Source organism: Erythrolamprus reginae, chromosome 1 (assembly GCF_031021105.1).
Source record: "Erythrolamprus reginae isolate rEryReg1 chromosome 1, rEryReg1.hap1, whole genome shotgun sequence".
NCBI classification, from domain to species: domain Eukaryota; kingdom Metazoa; phylum Chordata; class Lepidosauria; order Squamata; family Dipsadidae; genus Erythrolamprus; species Erythrolamprus reginae.
Window position 1 is genome coordinate 204,059,051 of NC_091950.1, and position 18,244 is coordinate 204,077,294.

Sequence of the window (18,244 nt, forward strand, 5' to 3'; positions counted from 1 at the left end):
AACCATCATAAATGATCCTTGACCTGAAAAGTAAGAAAAAATAGAACTAACTTGGAGAATAACCTCCCAGAATTGGCCTTCCCAGTACTGCTATTAGAAATAGGCTTACTCTGTGAAATAAACTTACTATTTGAAAGATAAAAGAAGATGAGGAATCAAATATGAACAGAAAAGTATAAAAATAATTACAGAAAAGAAAGAAAATAAAAACAGGCAAACAAAGAACAATATAGTAAAAAATGTATATTATATTTATTTGTCCTTTAAAGGTGCTTTTTTCAAAAGGCAACTATAGACTTTATTTTTTCCTTTAAGTCGTTTTGCTTCTCATCCAAGAACATCCTAGGACAGAGTCTCTCTCCTAGGATATTCTTGGATGAGAAACAAAACATCTTCAAGGAAAAACAAAGTCCAATTGCCTTTTTTAAAAAGCACGTTTAAGTCAATCATGACCTGGATGACTAAGAATCTCCATAGACATTATATTTATTTACTAGTAGCTGGATACCCATGCTTCGCTATAAAACTATGTGATTGAGCTTGATAAATTTACAGTTAAGGTTGAAAATTTATGTAGAAAGTGTAAGTCCTTAGCATCAGAGCATGTTAATATAAGTTAAGTGGCAGTTGGACCACAGTTCTTTTTCAGGTGGGGATGAGGAGGAGAATGTCTAAACTCCCAGCCCGCAGGAGTTTAGCGAAGGGATAGCATCACAGCATGTTAATATAAGGCAACTGGCAGTTGGAACAGAGTTCTGTTCAGGTGAGGAGGGGGAGTATAATTCTAACTCCTTAGCATCAGAGTGTGTTAATATAATATTGTAGAAGAAATACTAATGATCTGATAATTATTTCGAAAAATCCTATCCTAGCAAGCATCTAGAAGCCAAGAGGAACATAGGTGCTAAATTTCAAGGCTTTATAGTTCTGGAGATTTTGTGATGAGTGAGTGGTATTTGGCTTTTTTATAGAGAGATTTACTGATGATCCATGACCTATTGGCCAGAGATATGTTCTTATCAAAACCAATGAACAAAATGACCACAGGCAGGTAAAGTGCATTGGAATTCCTGCCAGCTTCTACATTGGCTGTTTGTGCAAAGCTGGCAAGGTAGGTTGCAAATGTTGATCATGTGATCTTATAATACTGCAACAGTTGTAAGTGTACATGTGAGATGGTTGCTAAGCTCCCACTTTGCAATTATATGAGCATGGGGGTGGGGGAATGAAACAGCCAAGTATCATTTGTTCAACGCTTTTGCAACTTTGAATAGTTGCTTAATGAGTGGTCAGTAATCAAGGACTTCTTATATAGTCAGGAGACTTTATCATTTCTTCAAAACAGAACTATTACCTCATTTACTCCAACACCTCTAGCCACCGAACAAATTCCTCCAAAATAGCTTAGGCTACTTCTTTTATAATGAAATGTCACATTCCTTCAGAAAAAGATAGATAAAAAACAATATTAATATCATTATCTTCAAATGAAATAGTATAATATAAATTATGAGAACATGGGCTTGTCTTATATAGTTTCTTTAATGTCACTGAAGGAGAATATTCTTAGATATATTGGATACTTATAGTAATTCTATGTCGAGTGCCCTTGTGATTTTTTAAATCTTGTCTCTATTTATAATTAACTCAAGGTGGTGAATATACCCAATATTCCTTCTTCCTCCCATTTTCCCCATAACAACAATCCTATGAGGTGGGTTGGGCTGAGATAATAACTGGCCCCCAAATCAGCTAGTTTTTCTGCCCAAGATGAGACTAGAAATCATAGTCTCCTAGTTTCTAGGCCATCACCTTAGTGGCTATACTAAACTGGCTAAGGATTACTAACTTATTTTCATTTTTAGAAGATGTCATAGGAAGAAATAAATGAGCAAAAATGTAAAAATGAGAGAATACACAGGAAAATATTTTACTTAGAAAAAGGCTTCCTAACTGAGATAACATTTCTCTGAATAGGATTTATTCCTATTTACTAGTCAGGGATGAAATTCAAAAAATTTCCATACCAATTCTGTGGGTGTAGCTTGGTGGGCATGGCAAGGGAAGGATATTGCAAAATTGCCATTCCTACCTCACTTTGGGGCTAGCCAAATGTGGTATTTGCTGATACTCCGAACTACTCAAAATTCCTGCTATCGGTTCTCCAGAATCTGTCAGAACCTGGTGAATTTCAGCCCTGAAACCTGTACTATATAGAAATAATTCTTGGACTTTGTGTTTAATTTTGGGTACAATTAATCAAGTTACAAAACAATAAGGAAAATATTCTGATCAATTAATTTCTAGATTTGTACCCTATGATAACCATTAAGTGTTGTACCTCATGATTCTTGACAAATATATCTTTTCTTTTATGTACACTGAGAGCATACGCACAAAAGACAACTTCCTTGTGTTCTGTTCTATTCTACTCTACTCTACTCTAGTCCCAAAAGGCTAATATAATATCTAAAAGAAAATGTAGGTCCGATAGTATTTGGGTAATCCTTGTAAAATTCACTGGATTTATTTATTTATTTATTGGATTTGTATGCCGCCCCTCTCCGTAGACTCGGGGCGGCTAATAACAATGATAAAAACAGCATGTAACAATCCAATACTAAAATAACTAAAAAAAACCTTATTATAAAACCAAACATACATACAGACATACCATGCGTAAATTGTAAAGGCCTAGGGGGAAAGAATATCTCAGTTCCCCCATGCCTGACGGCAGAGGTGGGTTTTAAGAAGTTTACGAAAGGCGAGGAGGGTGGGGGCAATTCTAATCTCTGGGGGGAATTGGTTCCAAAGGGCCGGGGCCGCCACAGAGAAGGCTCTTCCCCTGGGTCCCGCCAAACGACATTGTTTAGTTGACGGGACCCGGAGAAGGCCCACTCTGTGGGACCTAACTGGTCACTGGGATTCGTGCAGCAGAAGGCGGTCCCTCAGATAATCTGGTCTGGTGCCATGAAGGGCTTTATAGGTCATAACCACTTGAATTGTGACCAGAAACTGATCGGCAACCAATGCAGACTGCGGAGTGTTGGTGTAACATGGGCTTATTTGGGGAAGCCCATGACTGCTCTCGCAGCTGCATTCTGCATGATCTGAAGTTTCCAAACACTTTTCAAAGGTAGCCCCATGTAGAGAGCATTGCAGTAGTCGAGCCTCGAAGTGATGAGGGCATGAGTGACTGTGAGCAGTGAGTCCCGGTCCAAATAGGGCTGCAACTGGTGCACCAGGCGAACCTGGGCAAACGCCCCCCTCGCCACAGCTGAAAGATGTTTCTCTAATGGGAGCTGTGGATCGAGGAGGACGCCCAAGTTGCGGACCCTCTCTGAGGGGGTCAATATCTCCCCCCCCCCAGGGTGATGGATGGACAGATAGAATTGTCCTTGGGAGGCAAAACCCACAGCCACTCCGTCTTGTCTGGGTTGAGTTTGAGTCTGTTGACACCCATCCACACCCCAACAGCCTCCAGGCACCGACACATCACTTCCACTGCTTCGCTGACTGGACAAGTGGTGGAGATGTAGAGCTGAGTATCATCTGGATGGGTCAAGAGTTGCTGTATTTAATAACATCCAAGGATAAAATGACTACAGATCCTTAAATCTCTTAAGAAGAACAGTGGACCAGTCCATCTCTTTTCTTTTTACATACGAGAGGAGATGTACAGCATCCGCACGTTGCTTGATGAAGTTCTGTCGATATCGGGAAAAATCATGAAGCATCTGCCGTGGGTCCGAGTGGACATGAATACGATCTCTGTCTGACCAGGTTTCAACAGCAACTAGAACAACTCTGGTGTTTAGTTGCTCCTTGTAAATCTGTGGGGAGAGACAGGACAAGCACAGGAGTGGAACACTGGGTCAAACATGCACAGTTAGCCAATCAATCAGTGGAAAGACAAACAGGGTAAAGTAGGAGAGAAACATTGGAATATAATTAGATAATATCCTTCCCTAATAATCAATACTCCATTAAATTTACAGTAATGGCAATACTATGAAAGACTATATAATTATCAGTACATGAATATGCAATATTTAATATATAGTTTGTGGCAGGATATAGTTTAGAATGGACAAACCTCACGCTTGTGAGATTTGTTTTTGCTTTAATTATAAATACACTACAAATTTAATAATTCTGAATCTAGGTGCCTGAAGTGAGCAGAACAACAATTTGTTGTTACAGCAAACATATTTAATTGGAAGCTCAGAACTTTTATTTTTTTCTGCTTGAATTCATGAATATCTCTTCAATAAAGTCACTTATTCTTCAAACTGCATTTCTAGCAATCATAATCTTCATTAGGTAGGTAGGTACGTCCTGTGATCCAGTTGGGTATTTTGCGCAACAACGTAACATCACAGATACATTTTCTGTTTAAACAAATAACACCTTGCTTTCATTTTTTTTTAAATGTCCCTATCTTCACTGTCAGGATCATTTCATAATAGGACTAGAATGGGCACAATGGACATGCACAAAATAATTCTATTTTTTAAAATCTAGATAGTCTTTATCTGCACAAAAAACTGAAGTGTTTGTTATACCGGAAGAAAAAGATCTAGCATTGTGTGATGGCTTATTCAATACACTACATTTATCAAGCTCTAAAGAAAGCTTATGTGGAAGTGGCATCTATAGCTGCCTGCATTGTAAGGCAGTTTTTTCAAAGACTTCATTGATTAGGGTCTCTTTTTGGCATTGCCTTTTCCCTTTCAAAGATTTACTTATTCATTTTCAGCACTGGCAACTTTCAAGTGCAAGGTGCTACACAGGATAGCATTACATGAAACTGCAATTCTATAACCTTTCAAAAGAATGAATATCTTCTGTAAAACTCAAAGAAAATCATTTCTCAAAATCGTGGATTTCTTTTCTTTGCATTCTCAGAGGACACTGGATATTTCTTTCTAGGATCAAGGATTCGTTTCTTTTTAGTACCTATGTGTGGATGGTAGCACAGATATTTGTTCAAGTCGTGATTACATCATGTGTGTCAAGACATCACACAAATGATACAAATTGTGCAATTTATGTCCATTGCATGGTGACATCATGACTTAGGCAATGCCCTCTTTGTTACATTACAATAAGGATTTTTTTCCAAGATTTTTTTTGTAGTTGTCAAACTTTGGTTTTTCTTTTGGGTAATATAAAAATTTAGACACACAAGTCTGCTATTGATATAAAACAGTTTTTGTTCCTAATATAAAAAGAAATATGGGAGAAAGGGTTGCCTTTTCAGTTTATCATTTCCTATTGAATTGAATATAGTGTTATTAATTTTATTGACTATGGCAATACTTACAGCATCCACGAGATTTACCACCGATTTCGCAAAGTTATTCGTATTAGTATGGGATGCCCGATGTTTTTTGAACTAGAAGAAAAATGTTAAGTCATAATCCAATTGAAACATTGATTCATTGCTTCCTGGCAAAGCCAAAAAAAGAAGCAACTCCAGTAATATTTCTCTTTGAACATTTTTGCATTGTATTAATAAGGGTCAATAGAATAAAACATGAATTTGCAATAACTTTCATTTATAATTCAAATTATTGATTGTAAGCCTTCTGTGACACATAACTCAATGCAGTTTATTTTTTATTTCCAGGACAAAATGTTATATGAAGGCTGTACTTAATTGTCTTAAATCTGCAATAATAGAAAGAAAACTAGATATCTGAATATCTTGCAGAAAATTTATTATTAAAGTTTTATTCACAAAAATAAATAAACCCTTCTTATAAATGAAGCCTGTTAACATTAATTACTTATTATCAATTTATTTATATACATAGTGCCTTTGGGTCAGTCTTCACTCTTTGACTATCTAAACCAGGGGTGTCAAATTCGTGACAACACATTGTTGTTACATGATGTATCGCAACTTTCCCCCCCTTTTCTAAAATGGGGATGGGCATAGCCAGTGCATGATGCATCTGGCCATGAGTTTGACACCCCTGATCTAAGTAATCCATATAAAATCATTGGGACACAACAGGGGCGAAATTCAAAAATTTTCCCTACTGGTTCTGTGGATATGGCTTGATGGGCATGGCAGGGGAAGGATACTGTAAAATCTTCATTCCCACCCCACTCCAGGGGAAGGATACTTCAAAATCTCCATTCCCCCCGAATCTGGGGCCAGCCAGAGGTGGTATTTGCTCGGTCTCCAAACTACTCAAAATTTCTGCTACTGGTTCTCCAAAACCTGTCAGAACCTGCTGACGTTCACCCCGAGACCCAACAAATGAAAAGAATACTTACTCATTTGGAAACATATTTTATTAATCTTTGGACAAAAGGGTTAAAAAAATTCCAGAACAGATCTCTCCAAACATTGTACTCTCAGATTATAAGCAAATGTGATAAATTTCCAACATCATGTACACATATCATCAAATTTCTAACCTCATAGACAGACACCGCACCAATCCTGACATAATTTTTTATCAGTATTATTATTACCACATTGCAGATAGAAATCTGAGGCTGAAAATGAGGTTTCTTGCCTACAATAATTGACAAACAAAATGGAAACAGGCACTTCCTGATTCATATCTCAGATTTGCTCAACTCTGTACTGCGTTAACACTGGTACTGCTATTAAGACAGGGAATCTCTGCTATATGGAAGTTAGAGTTAGGGAGACAGATCATGCAGGACAGGATAGAGCAGGCAAAGAAGATGGCTGTGATTTTTCTAGCCCCCTCACATAATTTTAATTGCATGACAGATGTAATGTTGAAGCAAACCTTGACAAAGACAAATAAATGGTCCAAAATGAATCAATCTTGTGGTCTTGCCTAGATGCGCTTCTGGAAATAAGACTGGATATGGAGGCATCAAGTAATACAAGTCTGGCTGTTATGATACCCATAACATATTCTTATTCCAAGAATTTTCTGTTGCATATTCCTTAACTCTTTATTCAAAAGTATAATATCATCATTAAGTATGTATGCTTCACAATAAACTTTTATGAAAAAGAATAGAAATAACTAATAGAATTAACTTACCATTTTATAGTCATTAACAATCATGAGCTCCAAGTACTTCATTTCTTCAAAGATGCCACGCACTGCCTATAAATTATTTTTAAAAAATAGATTTTTTTAAAAAAAATATGTTGCTATACTGTTTGTTGTGATAACTTGCACTGTGTTCCTAAGGTCTGTTTTACCAAAGCCAAGAGCAAATTATAGTGTATTAATTTAACTGAGGGATATCCAACTCAATCTTTTTTTCAGTCTTTTTCAAAATAAAAAGGGGGAAATTCTTTGGGGATATAGAAGTCTATTTTTCTAGTCACAGATATAGTTGCCTTTTTTGTTTTTTTCCTACAACTTCTCTTGTTTTAATTTTTAAAATTATATTTTTAAAAGGTTTGCCACTGTTTCAGATGATAGGCTAAAATAATTCCTGCCATGTTGTTGGGTGAAAATTCCATTAAGCCAATGAGCATGACAAAGATGCTTTTAAAAACCGAATTGCTGTGATACCACAGCAAGGGGTTTTAACTTTAGAAAAAAAGTATAAGCTCCCCTACCCCCATACACATGAAAGCTATTTCCTCTACAAGGGCAGGTGATGAATAGCTATGAGGGATGAAGAATTCTCTGGATACTGATCAAATAGAACCATGGTTTGACTCAGTGAAACTTCATGTTTCGTCATTACTGCACATGTATTTTCATGAAGGATCAACTTATATAATGCACAACTTACACCATGAGCACATAAACATTTCATTTGCATTTTCATTGTGCCTGTACAAAATCTTATATAGTTTTGTATCTTTAGTGCTGTATAAATATTTTTCTGCTAGTAGATAATCAATTCACTTTTAAGTGAAGTTTTACATTGTCACAGGGTGTGATATGAAAGCATATGATGCAGTTAATTTCCTGAAACAAAGCATAATTGAGTCAGAAACAAGCTGGAAGTTTTAGTCAAATAAAGATGAGATATATGATTAATAAACATTATTAAATAAATATGTAAATAACATCTTTTCAGGTTTGACATTATGTTTTTCCATTTCTTTGTTGTTTATATATTTATAGCTGTCCAATATCGCAGTGTTTAAGTTTGCATTAAATTCTGATTTTTTTTCCTCTCTGAGCCAGTCGGAGTCCATATTATACAAAAGTTAACAAAATATATGCAATTTGTTGGCCTTCATCTTCCCAGAAAGGTGATCAAGTTGTACACCTTGTTTGGTGGGGTTGGGGTTTTTTTTTGTTTCTCATTGGATTTTGTGATCCTGGCTCTCTTTTTCAAAATCAGAAACTTTGGAATCTCTGACCAGAAGTACAGGTATCTTGATATTTGCAAATAAATTTTATAATCTCTTGAACTTCTCACAGTTACAGAAATGGACTGTGCATAACAATGTATTTGCATTCGTAAGAGTTCAAACCACTCATTCTTTGAATGACAATGTTTAGAGATTTGATTTTCACTTAATAGATCATTGTTTCTAAATATTCTCTTCAGAAAGGTTTATGTTTTGTTGGTATTTTATTTATTTATTGGATTTCTATGCCGCCCCTCTTCATGTCACATAAACAGCAGCATTTTATTACTTAGCTCAACTGTTTCAATCACAAATTATATTTATCCCCAATCTTAAAAAATAATTAATTGTGGATGGCTACATATAAAATTTATATGACAATAAAATTACTTCTATTTAATCTTTAAAAACAGTTTTCATTAATTATATCTTGTAGCAGTCTACATTCTCTAACATAATTCCTGGTACTTCCCACCTCCCATCTTTCCTATAGATTTTCTTTGCCCCTATAAAAGTCTATATGATTAAATACATTAAGAGGGTCTCTTTTTTACTCAGTTGAGTAGCTGAGTAATTTTATCTACTTACCTACTACCTACCCACCTATGTACCTGCTGTTTGTTCAATGATTTATATATTTATGTCAGTTTCACCAATTTGCTGTTTGAAATGAAAAAAAATGTGAGGTGAAATAAATGGTCTCCTGCAGTACAAATCACTTCAGCATGAAAGCTGAGCTCTAACACAGTACTACATTTCACATGCTTTCCCATGTCTTTTAAAGGCAAAGAGATCTTTTGATTTGATGCAGTATTACTGACATCGTAACACTCACAGCCCTTCTTCTTCTTCTTCTTAGCCACTGCAACTCAGACAGGGAGGACCAATCAGATGTAGAATCGGTATCTAGAGATTAATAGCAAAGAATTTTCTATTTTATCACATATCATCTGTACCTTTATCTATTTAATGAAACATATTGACCATTTTCCTTATATTGGTAAAACTTTCCTTTGTTTTAGATCTGCTAATTTTAGCCAACAAGCTACTTTAAACTCTGTTTAAGCATTCAGTTCTCAAATTTATTAACCGCCATGAAAGTTCATCTCCAAATGACTGAGTTGATAATGATGGGATGATAAACTATTATTCAAACTACTCAAAGTGTCAATCCTATCTCTGAGACTTCTGACAGTGTTTGTTCTGCATATAATCATCCTTCTAGAATAAAATAAATTTAAAACACTTGTTTCAAACATCCTGCCTATTTCAGTGAAAGCAGTTACCAACAGCATGTAATATGATGATTATGGGTTGATAAGTTAACTATTTCCTTTCTTGTAACAAAAATTTTATTGTAAACATAGAGATTACTGTGAAAGTTGTATACAAATTAGTTACTCCAAAATATGAGAGCAATTGAACAGCTGGCATTACCAAAGGAAAGTATAAAGTCAGTTTTATAGATACCTTATCTGATACGATAATATTTGGGAAATGTGCTGTTTATAGTATTATAGCAGTCTATGATGCCAATCTCAATTATGAACCAGCTCCTTACTGTTCTTCAATAAAAATATTGTAGGTCTCACTTTGATAGATGTGGAATTTGCTCATTGTATTTCATTGTACAGAGGACAACTCACTCAGAGAGTTAATCTGCAATATCATATCATGGTATAAATTGGCCACACAATTTCAATGATATGGCGCAGTAAAAGCTTTCGAACAATTACACTGCTCAAAAAAATAAACACTTAAACAACACAATATAACTCCAAGCAAATCAAACTTCTGTGAAATCAACCTGTCCACTTAGGAAGCAACACTGATTGACAATCAATTTCACATGCTGTTGTGCAAATGGAGTAGACAACAGATGGAAATTATTGGCAATTATCAAGACACACTCAATAAAGGAATGGTTCTACAGGTGGTGACCACAGACCATATCTCAGTACCAGTGCTTTATGGCTGATGTTTTGGTCACTTTTGAATGTTGGTTGTGCTTTCACACTCGTGGTAGCATGAGACGGACTCTACAACCCACACAGGTAGTGCAGCTCATCCAGGATGGCACATCAATGCAAGCTATTTGCTGTGTCTGTCAGCATAGTGTCCAGAGGCTGGAGGCGCTACCAGGAGAGAGGCCAGTATACCAGGAGACGTGGAGGAAGTCATAGAAGGGCAACAAACCAGCAGCAGGACTGCTACCTCCATCTTTGTGCAAGGAGGAACAGGAGGAGCACTGCCAGAGCCCTACAAAATGATCTCCAGAAGGCCACAAATGTGCACGTGTCTGCACAAATGGTTATAAACCGACTTCATGAGGAGGGTATGAGGGCCCAATGTCCACAGATGGGGGTTGTGCTCATAGTTCAACACCATGCAGGAAACTTGGCATTTGCTACAGAACATCAGGATTGGCAAATTTGCCACTGGTGCTGTGTGCTCTTCACAGATGAAAGCAGGTTCACACTGAGCACATGTGACAGACGTGACACAGTCTGGAGAAACCATGGAGAGTGATCTGCTGCCTGTAACATCCTTCAGCATGACCGGTTTGGCAGTGGGTCAGTAATGGTGTGGGGTGGCATTTCTTTGGAGGGATGCACAGCCCTCCATGTGCTTGCCAGAGGTCTGAGATGAGATCCTCAGACCCCTTGTGAGGTTGGCCCTGGGTTCCTCCTAATGCAGGACAATGTCAGACCTCATGTGGCTGGAGTTTGTCAGCAGTTCCTGCAGGATGAACGCACTGAAGCTATGGACTGGCCCGCCTGTTCCCCAGACCTGAATCCGATTGAGCATATATGGGACATCATGTCTCGCTCCATCCACCATCATCACGTTGCACCACAGACTGTCCAGGAGTTGGCGGATGCTTTAGTCCAGGTCTGGGAGGAGATCCCAGAGGAGATCAGGAGCATGCCCAGGCATTGTAGGGAGGTCATACAGGCACACACACAATGCTGAGCCTCATTTTGACTTGTTTTAAGGACATTACATCAAAGTTGGATCAGCCTGTAGTGCGTTTTTCCACTTTAATTTTGTGAGTGACTCCAAATCCAGGCCTCCATTGGTTAATAAATTCGATTTCCATTGATGATTGTGTGATTTTGTTGTCAGCACATTCAACCTTATACAGAACAAAGTGTTCAATGAGAATATTTCAGTCTTTATTTATTTGAGCAGTATATTAGTCTAAGCTTGTCATAAAGACTGTGTATCTAGAAAAGTGGCTGTTAGCATAAGTGCACCAGCGTGCCTTCCGTCCCCTGTCCTAATGTTTCTTCTTTTACTTTTTTACTAGTGTCATGTATATGAATATTATGATATCTTTACATACCTCCGATATGTACTTGACAAAACAAACAAACAAACAAACAAGCAAACAAATAAATATAATCTAATTCCACATGGAAATTGATAATGTTTCTGTTATATCATGACATACTATTATGTACATTTCTGTTAACTGTACTAATAATTCCTCTGGGAGATGTGCCATTTAAATTATTTAAAGATTTATGGAGTTTATATAGTTATACTAACAAAGCTTATTAAGTACAGTTATGTCATACCAAGATCTTCCAATTGACTGAAAGCATTTGATCCAAATGTTCTCCGAACGACATGTGGTCTACCTGCACTGCTCTGAAGAAGAAAAAGAAAACAAACAGGATACTGTATTGGTGACAAATTCAAGCATTATATTGTCATCATTATATTATATTGATGAATACAGAGACAGATAAATTGAGGGATGGTAGACAGAGACAGACAGATAACATATAATGAATAAACTGAACTCAGTTTCGGGGATATATTTTTGAACCTAAAATTCTTGGCTTAACGATAATGGGTGAGAGGTGAGTGAGTGTGCATGTGTATGCGTGCGTGCGTGCGTGCGTGCGTGCATGTGTGTTCAATATATATATGTTCAAGTCCCAGTGAGGGTATGGCTAGCTGATGAGGCCAAAATAAGGCCGAAATAGATCTATCCTAGTCTCCCTTAATTTTCAAATTTAACAAAAAACATGTGACATGTGTATGTATGTATGTATGTATGTATGTATGTATGTATGTATGTATCAAATGTTTTTAGCTGAATGTTTTCATGAATTCTACACAGCAGGCAATTGCTGAGCCATCAAACCACACCCAGCCACCAGTATTTATAGAAGGAAGGCAGCTCATGTCTCGCTGTGTTCACCCTAGAACAAGGACAGAAACACCAGCCTGAAGATGACGAGTGGGACCTCATCGAAATGTCGCCAGAAATTTCCAAATCCTACACGGGAAGAAACCCGAATATACCAAGACCAAATGGTTTTTTTAAATGATACAAATTGAACTGCAGAATATTTCTCTGTGGATGTTCACCAATAATGCAACTGGACTGAACTCCTCTCCTACTGGTTAGTTATTATTTGGGTGGACTCTGACCATATTTTCTACTGAACTTTTGTTTGCTGTTTTTGGAGACTGTCATTAGTTTTCCAATGCTTCTCCTGGTGCTATTTTACAAATATATAAAGGGGAATCTAAGTCAAATCCAATTGAAACATAAAACTATAATTCCATGTCTTAAACTTACTTTTCCATATTTAATTCTCTAATAATCAATAAATGGGAATATTTATAGCTTGGGGTTGAAATGAGGGATCCTAGATACTCTCTGAGCTTGGTTGTTGTCATGAAAACATTTCATTACTTGAACTAAATATCATCATCAGTGCACTGATGGTGTTAGCTAACTCAAATAATGAAAGACCCCTTATCTCTATCAAACTATTTGCACTCAGTAACCAACAAATAGCTATAATGGGCTGTTGAAGGAAAACCTGAGAATCTTTGTAATTCTATAAAGCAAAGTTGTACATCTTTCCTACAGTTGCTCTATCATGTATATTTAGATATACAACCCCTTATCAATGTATGATATCCTTTGCTATCAAAGGTATTAAAGCATTCTTTTAATAGGAAGTTTTTGCTGCAAACTTCTTTATGTCTTTATTCTTCTGTCTCCTAGAAAGATGAGCATAGCATCCTGTAATAATCCATAGGCTACCAATATGGAATAATAATTGACGAGAGAGAGAAAACTTGTTTCTGCCATGTATCTACACCCATGGGAAAAACCTCCATTAGTGGAAAAAGCTACTATAGTCTATATAACTAAAGAAAATTTTAGTGAACATTTACCTTGATGCTCTAAAAGCAGGGCTATTTTTAGCATCTGCTATTATTTTTAGAACTAGAAGACATCTAGAAAGAAGTCTAGGAGGAGGAGGAGGCCAATGTTATTTACTGCGGCAGAAAAACCAAACAGTTCTGCAATTTTTCTAAACTATTTCAAGCAAAAACTCGGAAATTAGTTTTCCAGGTGGAGAAAAAGAAAGAAACATCTAGCTGCATCTCGAGAAAGAGTCCCATCAAATTTGCCAATGAACAGCCTCTTCATTTCAGAGTGAATAATTAATATATTATTTGATAAATATCAAACCAAAACAGACAATCATTTTAACAAGCTCAATTTTATTTTTAATGTCTAAGTTTAAAAGAAGCCCTTTTCATTTCATATTCCATTACATTTCACTATCATTTTCTGAAAACAATGGGAAATTTGGCTTTGGAAACATTACTGGAGGCTCTGAGAACTAAAAGAAAAAAAAACTGGTTTGGGGACCTCATGAGATTCTACCTGCATATGTAACAATGGCCTGAATTTTCAAATCCTGGTTAGGATTCTATCCTAAGGCCAAGCATGAAAAGAATAGAGTAGAGTAGAGTAGAGTAGAGTAGAGTAGAGTAGAGTAGAGTAGAGTAGAGTAGAGTTCTTTATTGGCCAAGTGTGATTGGACACACAAGGAATTTTTCTTGATGCATAAGCTCTCAGTGTACATAAAAGAAAAAATAACTTCATCAAGAATCTTAAGGTACAACCCTTAATGATAGTCCGGGTACAAATAAGGCCCCTTAAAACCCGCAAATCCCCTCATACACATGCTATATTCAACTGAACCATAAAACATAAATATTTTATATAGAAATAAACTAATTAAATATATCTGCTTATGCAATCCATTCCCTTGTTATTTCTTTATTTGTGCTTATTTTCTTTCTGTCCCTGAAAGAGTGCATGTTTCAGGACCTCCAATGTCATCTGGGGGAAGTAAGGAGGCATGCCTTCTCTCTCTCTCTCTCTCTGCCTTCCCTTTGGAACAGTGTAACACTCCTCCCAAGATGATCTGGTCTTGTTGGCTTTTTGAAAACATTACTCTTCTCAAAGGCTGTGCATTGGATCAACCTGCCTTGCAATGACTTATGAATGTGAATATGACTCTGATTTGGCCTCAGTTTTACAAAAAAAAAATTGCTTTTATGTTTCTAAAAAAATACAAAATATATCAAACACAGGGTAGAAAAAAACTAATGAAATATTCATTCAAATTCAGTGTTATAGATGATATTATATATTAAATAATAATGCTTTATTTAATTTACATTGGTTAGGATTTGCATCCTTTACAACAAAGCAAAGCAAAATATAGGTGGGTCAGTATTAACATACCGTGCTATGAGTTAACTCCAAAGGTTCTATCAGGTAGACATATGTATTGTCTTCAAACATGCCACTAGAATATGAGAAACACATTTTAAATACTTCAATATTAGGTAAATTGGAGTATATATTCATGTATTCCACACAAAATACAAATATCAAGATAAATGGTTTATGCTGCTATTAGGAAGGATAAAGCATCTGTGCATAAAGAAATTCATGAATGCCAATATGGTTGTGCGTTGTTTCAAATGGTTCAAAACCAACAACAACAACACATGGAACAATGGGGGGGGGGAATGCAGCCCAGAGTCCAACCCTTGTATGCTCCAAACACCATATTTGAATCAAATCCACACATATTCCTAGATTTATAACGAGAGAGGTGTTCAATATGTAAAATAGCCTACTTACAAACTTACTTGTTTGCGTGCTAACTTGAAAATATGACATGATCTATCTATAAATCTGAATGTGTAAGTAGAATTAACCTGCTTGCTGTGTTGCTGAACACATCATCGAGTCTCTTTGATGTATGAAATCCTTTATGTTCTACTTATCACAATGGCAGAAACTGGTTGTTGATGAATGAATATCGCAGTTCTTGTCATCTCCTTCAGAAAAAGAGCAACAGGGTATGAAGGAAATTAATCTGGCCAAAGAAGAAGGCGGGCCAAAGAGAATTTGTTTTCCCACTTCCTACACATCAGTTCCTCTTGACACTTGCTGAGGGACTCAGGAACTAGGGGCAGGAGGACCGGGCCTTTGGTAGATAGATAGGGACTAATCAGCCATCCATCAATGAAGAAAGAAGAGATATAAATTGCTGCTCAAATAAGAACAATTTCTACTAAAGGAAGAGCAGTTTGGCTTGGACTGAAATTATATCCATTACTTTCCATTTGTTTCTATTTCTCACTCTAACTTTTAGTTCTAATCACCTTTTCTATGTCTTGTCTTGTCTTTTTTTTAAAAAAAACAAAAACCAAAACTCTTGACAGATGAGACTGCTTAGGGTTTGTTTGTTTTTTTCTATGAGTTGCCTGAGAGGTGGTGGAAACAATATCTAAAATGTCCAATTAGAAAACATGAAGGATAAAATAATGTGCTGAAGCCGACCAGACTAAGGACGCTAGCCAGATGAATACCTGGTAAGCAGATTCTTTTCCCTATTTTTCTCCCCAAAAACTAAGGTGTGTCTTATACTCTGATGCGTCTTATACTCTGAAAAATACGCATATTTATTATAGCTGGGTTGGTTTATACTTTCCTGTATCAAATTCTGGTCTCATTCAACAACTTTTTTCTACAAGCCTTTCCAGAAGTACCAAACATTTTTTCCATTTATCAGCATTTCTTTCACTAATATCTTTTTTTTCTCTTAATGCTTTAATTATACCAACAGTTGTTCTCCAATTACATTGGATCACTGGTCACTTGCAGTCACAAGAAAAATTATGACTAATGGAGGAAGAAGGTTTTCTGTCAATGGGGCAGGTGTCCATGATGGGGAAGAAGGAATGAAAAAAGTCATATTTTTAGTTGCTGGGACACTGTCCCAAACCTATGGACAGTGGAAAACTATCTAATACAAAGGATACAGAGTGGCAATATAATGAGATATTTATTAGTAATTTTACTTACTGAAGTCCATTACAGGTAGAAATAGCAGCTTTGGATTTTGGGATGCCTCTGATACTTCCATGATAATAGCAGTGTTCCCCTCCCTGAAAATGAACAAACATATTCTGTGTTTTTATAATTACTTTTTAAGTGGACCGACGCATATCAGAATAATGGATTCATAGTTTAAGGCTGTATATGGCAATAAAACATAAGTAAAATGTTTGTGGTTTTCTTGAATACAGCTTTTGTGTGAATTGCAAAAAATAAAATGTAGTTTACTAAATAAAATCACTTTTATTCTTTTTTTAAAAAATCTATGGCTTTTCATCTCAGTTTCAAGTCATCACATAGAAGGGTGAAATAGAAATCTGATAGATAGATAGATTGATAGATAGATAGATAGATAGATAGATAGATAGATAGATAGATCAATCATAAAAAGTACAAAATTGCAGCTCTTTTAACTGCATAAAACAAACTTGAAAACAGTTTTCTAAACATGGAAGAAGTGTCCTATATTTAATCTCCTGGATAGTGAATTCACTATTTCTCCTGAGAATATTAGTAATTATATCAGGAAATTGGTATATAATCTCAAGGCTTTCCTCACTATTTACAAATGACTAACTCTGAAAAAATGTTTAAAGAAATCTAGATCAAGTTACTGCTATATGTTTTTTAAAAAGTCCCATTTATTATTTCTAGTGGAATTTTAGCGTTAAATGTGTCTCAAATGCTGTTGATAACATAGGAGTTTCTTAGTTGTCAATAAAAACTTTTAACAGTATTTATATTCTGGAAGTTTTTTGAAAGCCAATTCAGAAATTACCAGTACACTTCCAAACAAACCACAATTCATATTTGAAATGATACATCAATTAATGTTTAGCACAACCAATAAACATTTTACATGAAGCAAAATTCAAAACTATTTTCTCTATCCTCTCTTCTACCAGCACTGATAAAATCTAACATGCAGGTTTCTTCAACAAAGAATTCTCTTGATCTATGGAATCAGATAATAATGATATGTCCTGTGCAGACATAGTTTTTTCTGTGGAGGCTGAACCCAAAGAGTAGAACCCAAAGAGTGAGACATTTGCCTCATTCCATAAATGTATACATCAGGTGAATACAGTGATGGGCTCCTACAAGTACGATCAGGTGTGCAGAACCGGTAGAAAAAGTTTGGTCAGGTATGCAATACTGGTAGAAAAAATTTGAAAATTTTCTTTCTTTCCCTTCTGGGCTCTGGGTATGTTTTTCCTATCACAATAAATGAGATTGAATGTGTATAATTTTAGAAGAGCTATGCGTGTGTGTGTTTGTGTACATACACATACAGTTTATATAGTAGATAATGTATATTTTTGTGTACCTGTGTGTAATATGTATGTACACATATGTCATATATACATAGAATTAAATAGTATATTTTGGATGTTCAGTAGATTGGGAAATTGTATCTCTTTGAGGCAAGGAGAGGCCAGGCACCCGAACCCTAACCTGAACCCTTGATGTGAGTGATGTCAGGTTGGCCACCTTTAAGCCAGTCACATGACCTTTAAACCACCCAAGTCATATGATCATCAAGTCACTCCCACCTGGTCACATGGCCAGCAAGCCACACCCACAAAATAAGCCACGCCCACACAATGTAGTAGTAAATGTTTTTGCAGCCCTTCACTGGGTGAATATAATATAGGCACTATTTTACTACAACACAGAAAAAT

The 18,244-nt window shown here is 36.1% G+C and overlaps 1 protein-coding gene across 4 annotated transcripts in view; it reads right to left on the reverse strand.

The window, feature by feature from the left end:
• ADAM23 (ADAM metallopeptidase domain 23) overlaps positions 1-18,244 on the reverse strand; it is a 91,341-nt gene that overhangs the window by 47,135 nt on the left and 25,962 nt on the right. For all 4 annotated transcript variants that reach the window (XR_011557313.1, XM_070731982.1, XM_070731984.1 and 1 more), the window contains exons 5-12: positions 16,530-16,612; positions 14,895-14,958; positions 11,902-11,974; positions 9,156-9,226; positions 7,041-7,106; positions 5,327-5,398; positions 3,667-3,833; positions 1,355-1,439 (exon numbers count right to left, since the gene is read on the reverse strand). Coding sequence is in view for 3 of the 4 variants with exons in the window: in XM_070731982.1 (XP_070588083.1) it covers positions 1,355-1,439; positions 3,667-3,833; positions 5,327-5,398; positions 7,041-7,106; positions 9,156-9,226; positions 11,902-11,974; positions 14,895-14,958; positions 16,530-16,612 (681 nt within the window). In the remaining variant the exon portion in view is untranslated. The remainder of the gene's footprint in view (positions 1-1,354; positions 1,440-3,666; positions 3,834-5,326; positions 5,399-7,040; positions 7,107-9,155; positions 9,227-11,901; positions 11,975-14,894; positions 14,959-16,529; positions 16,613-18,244) is intronic.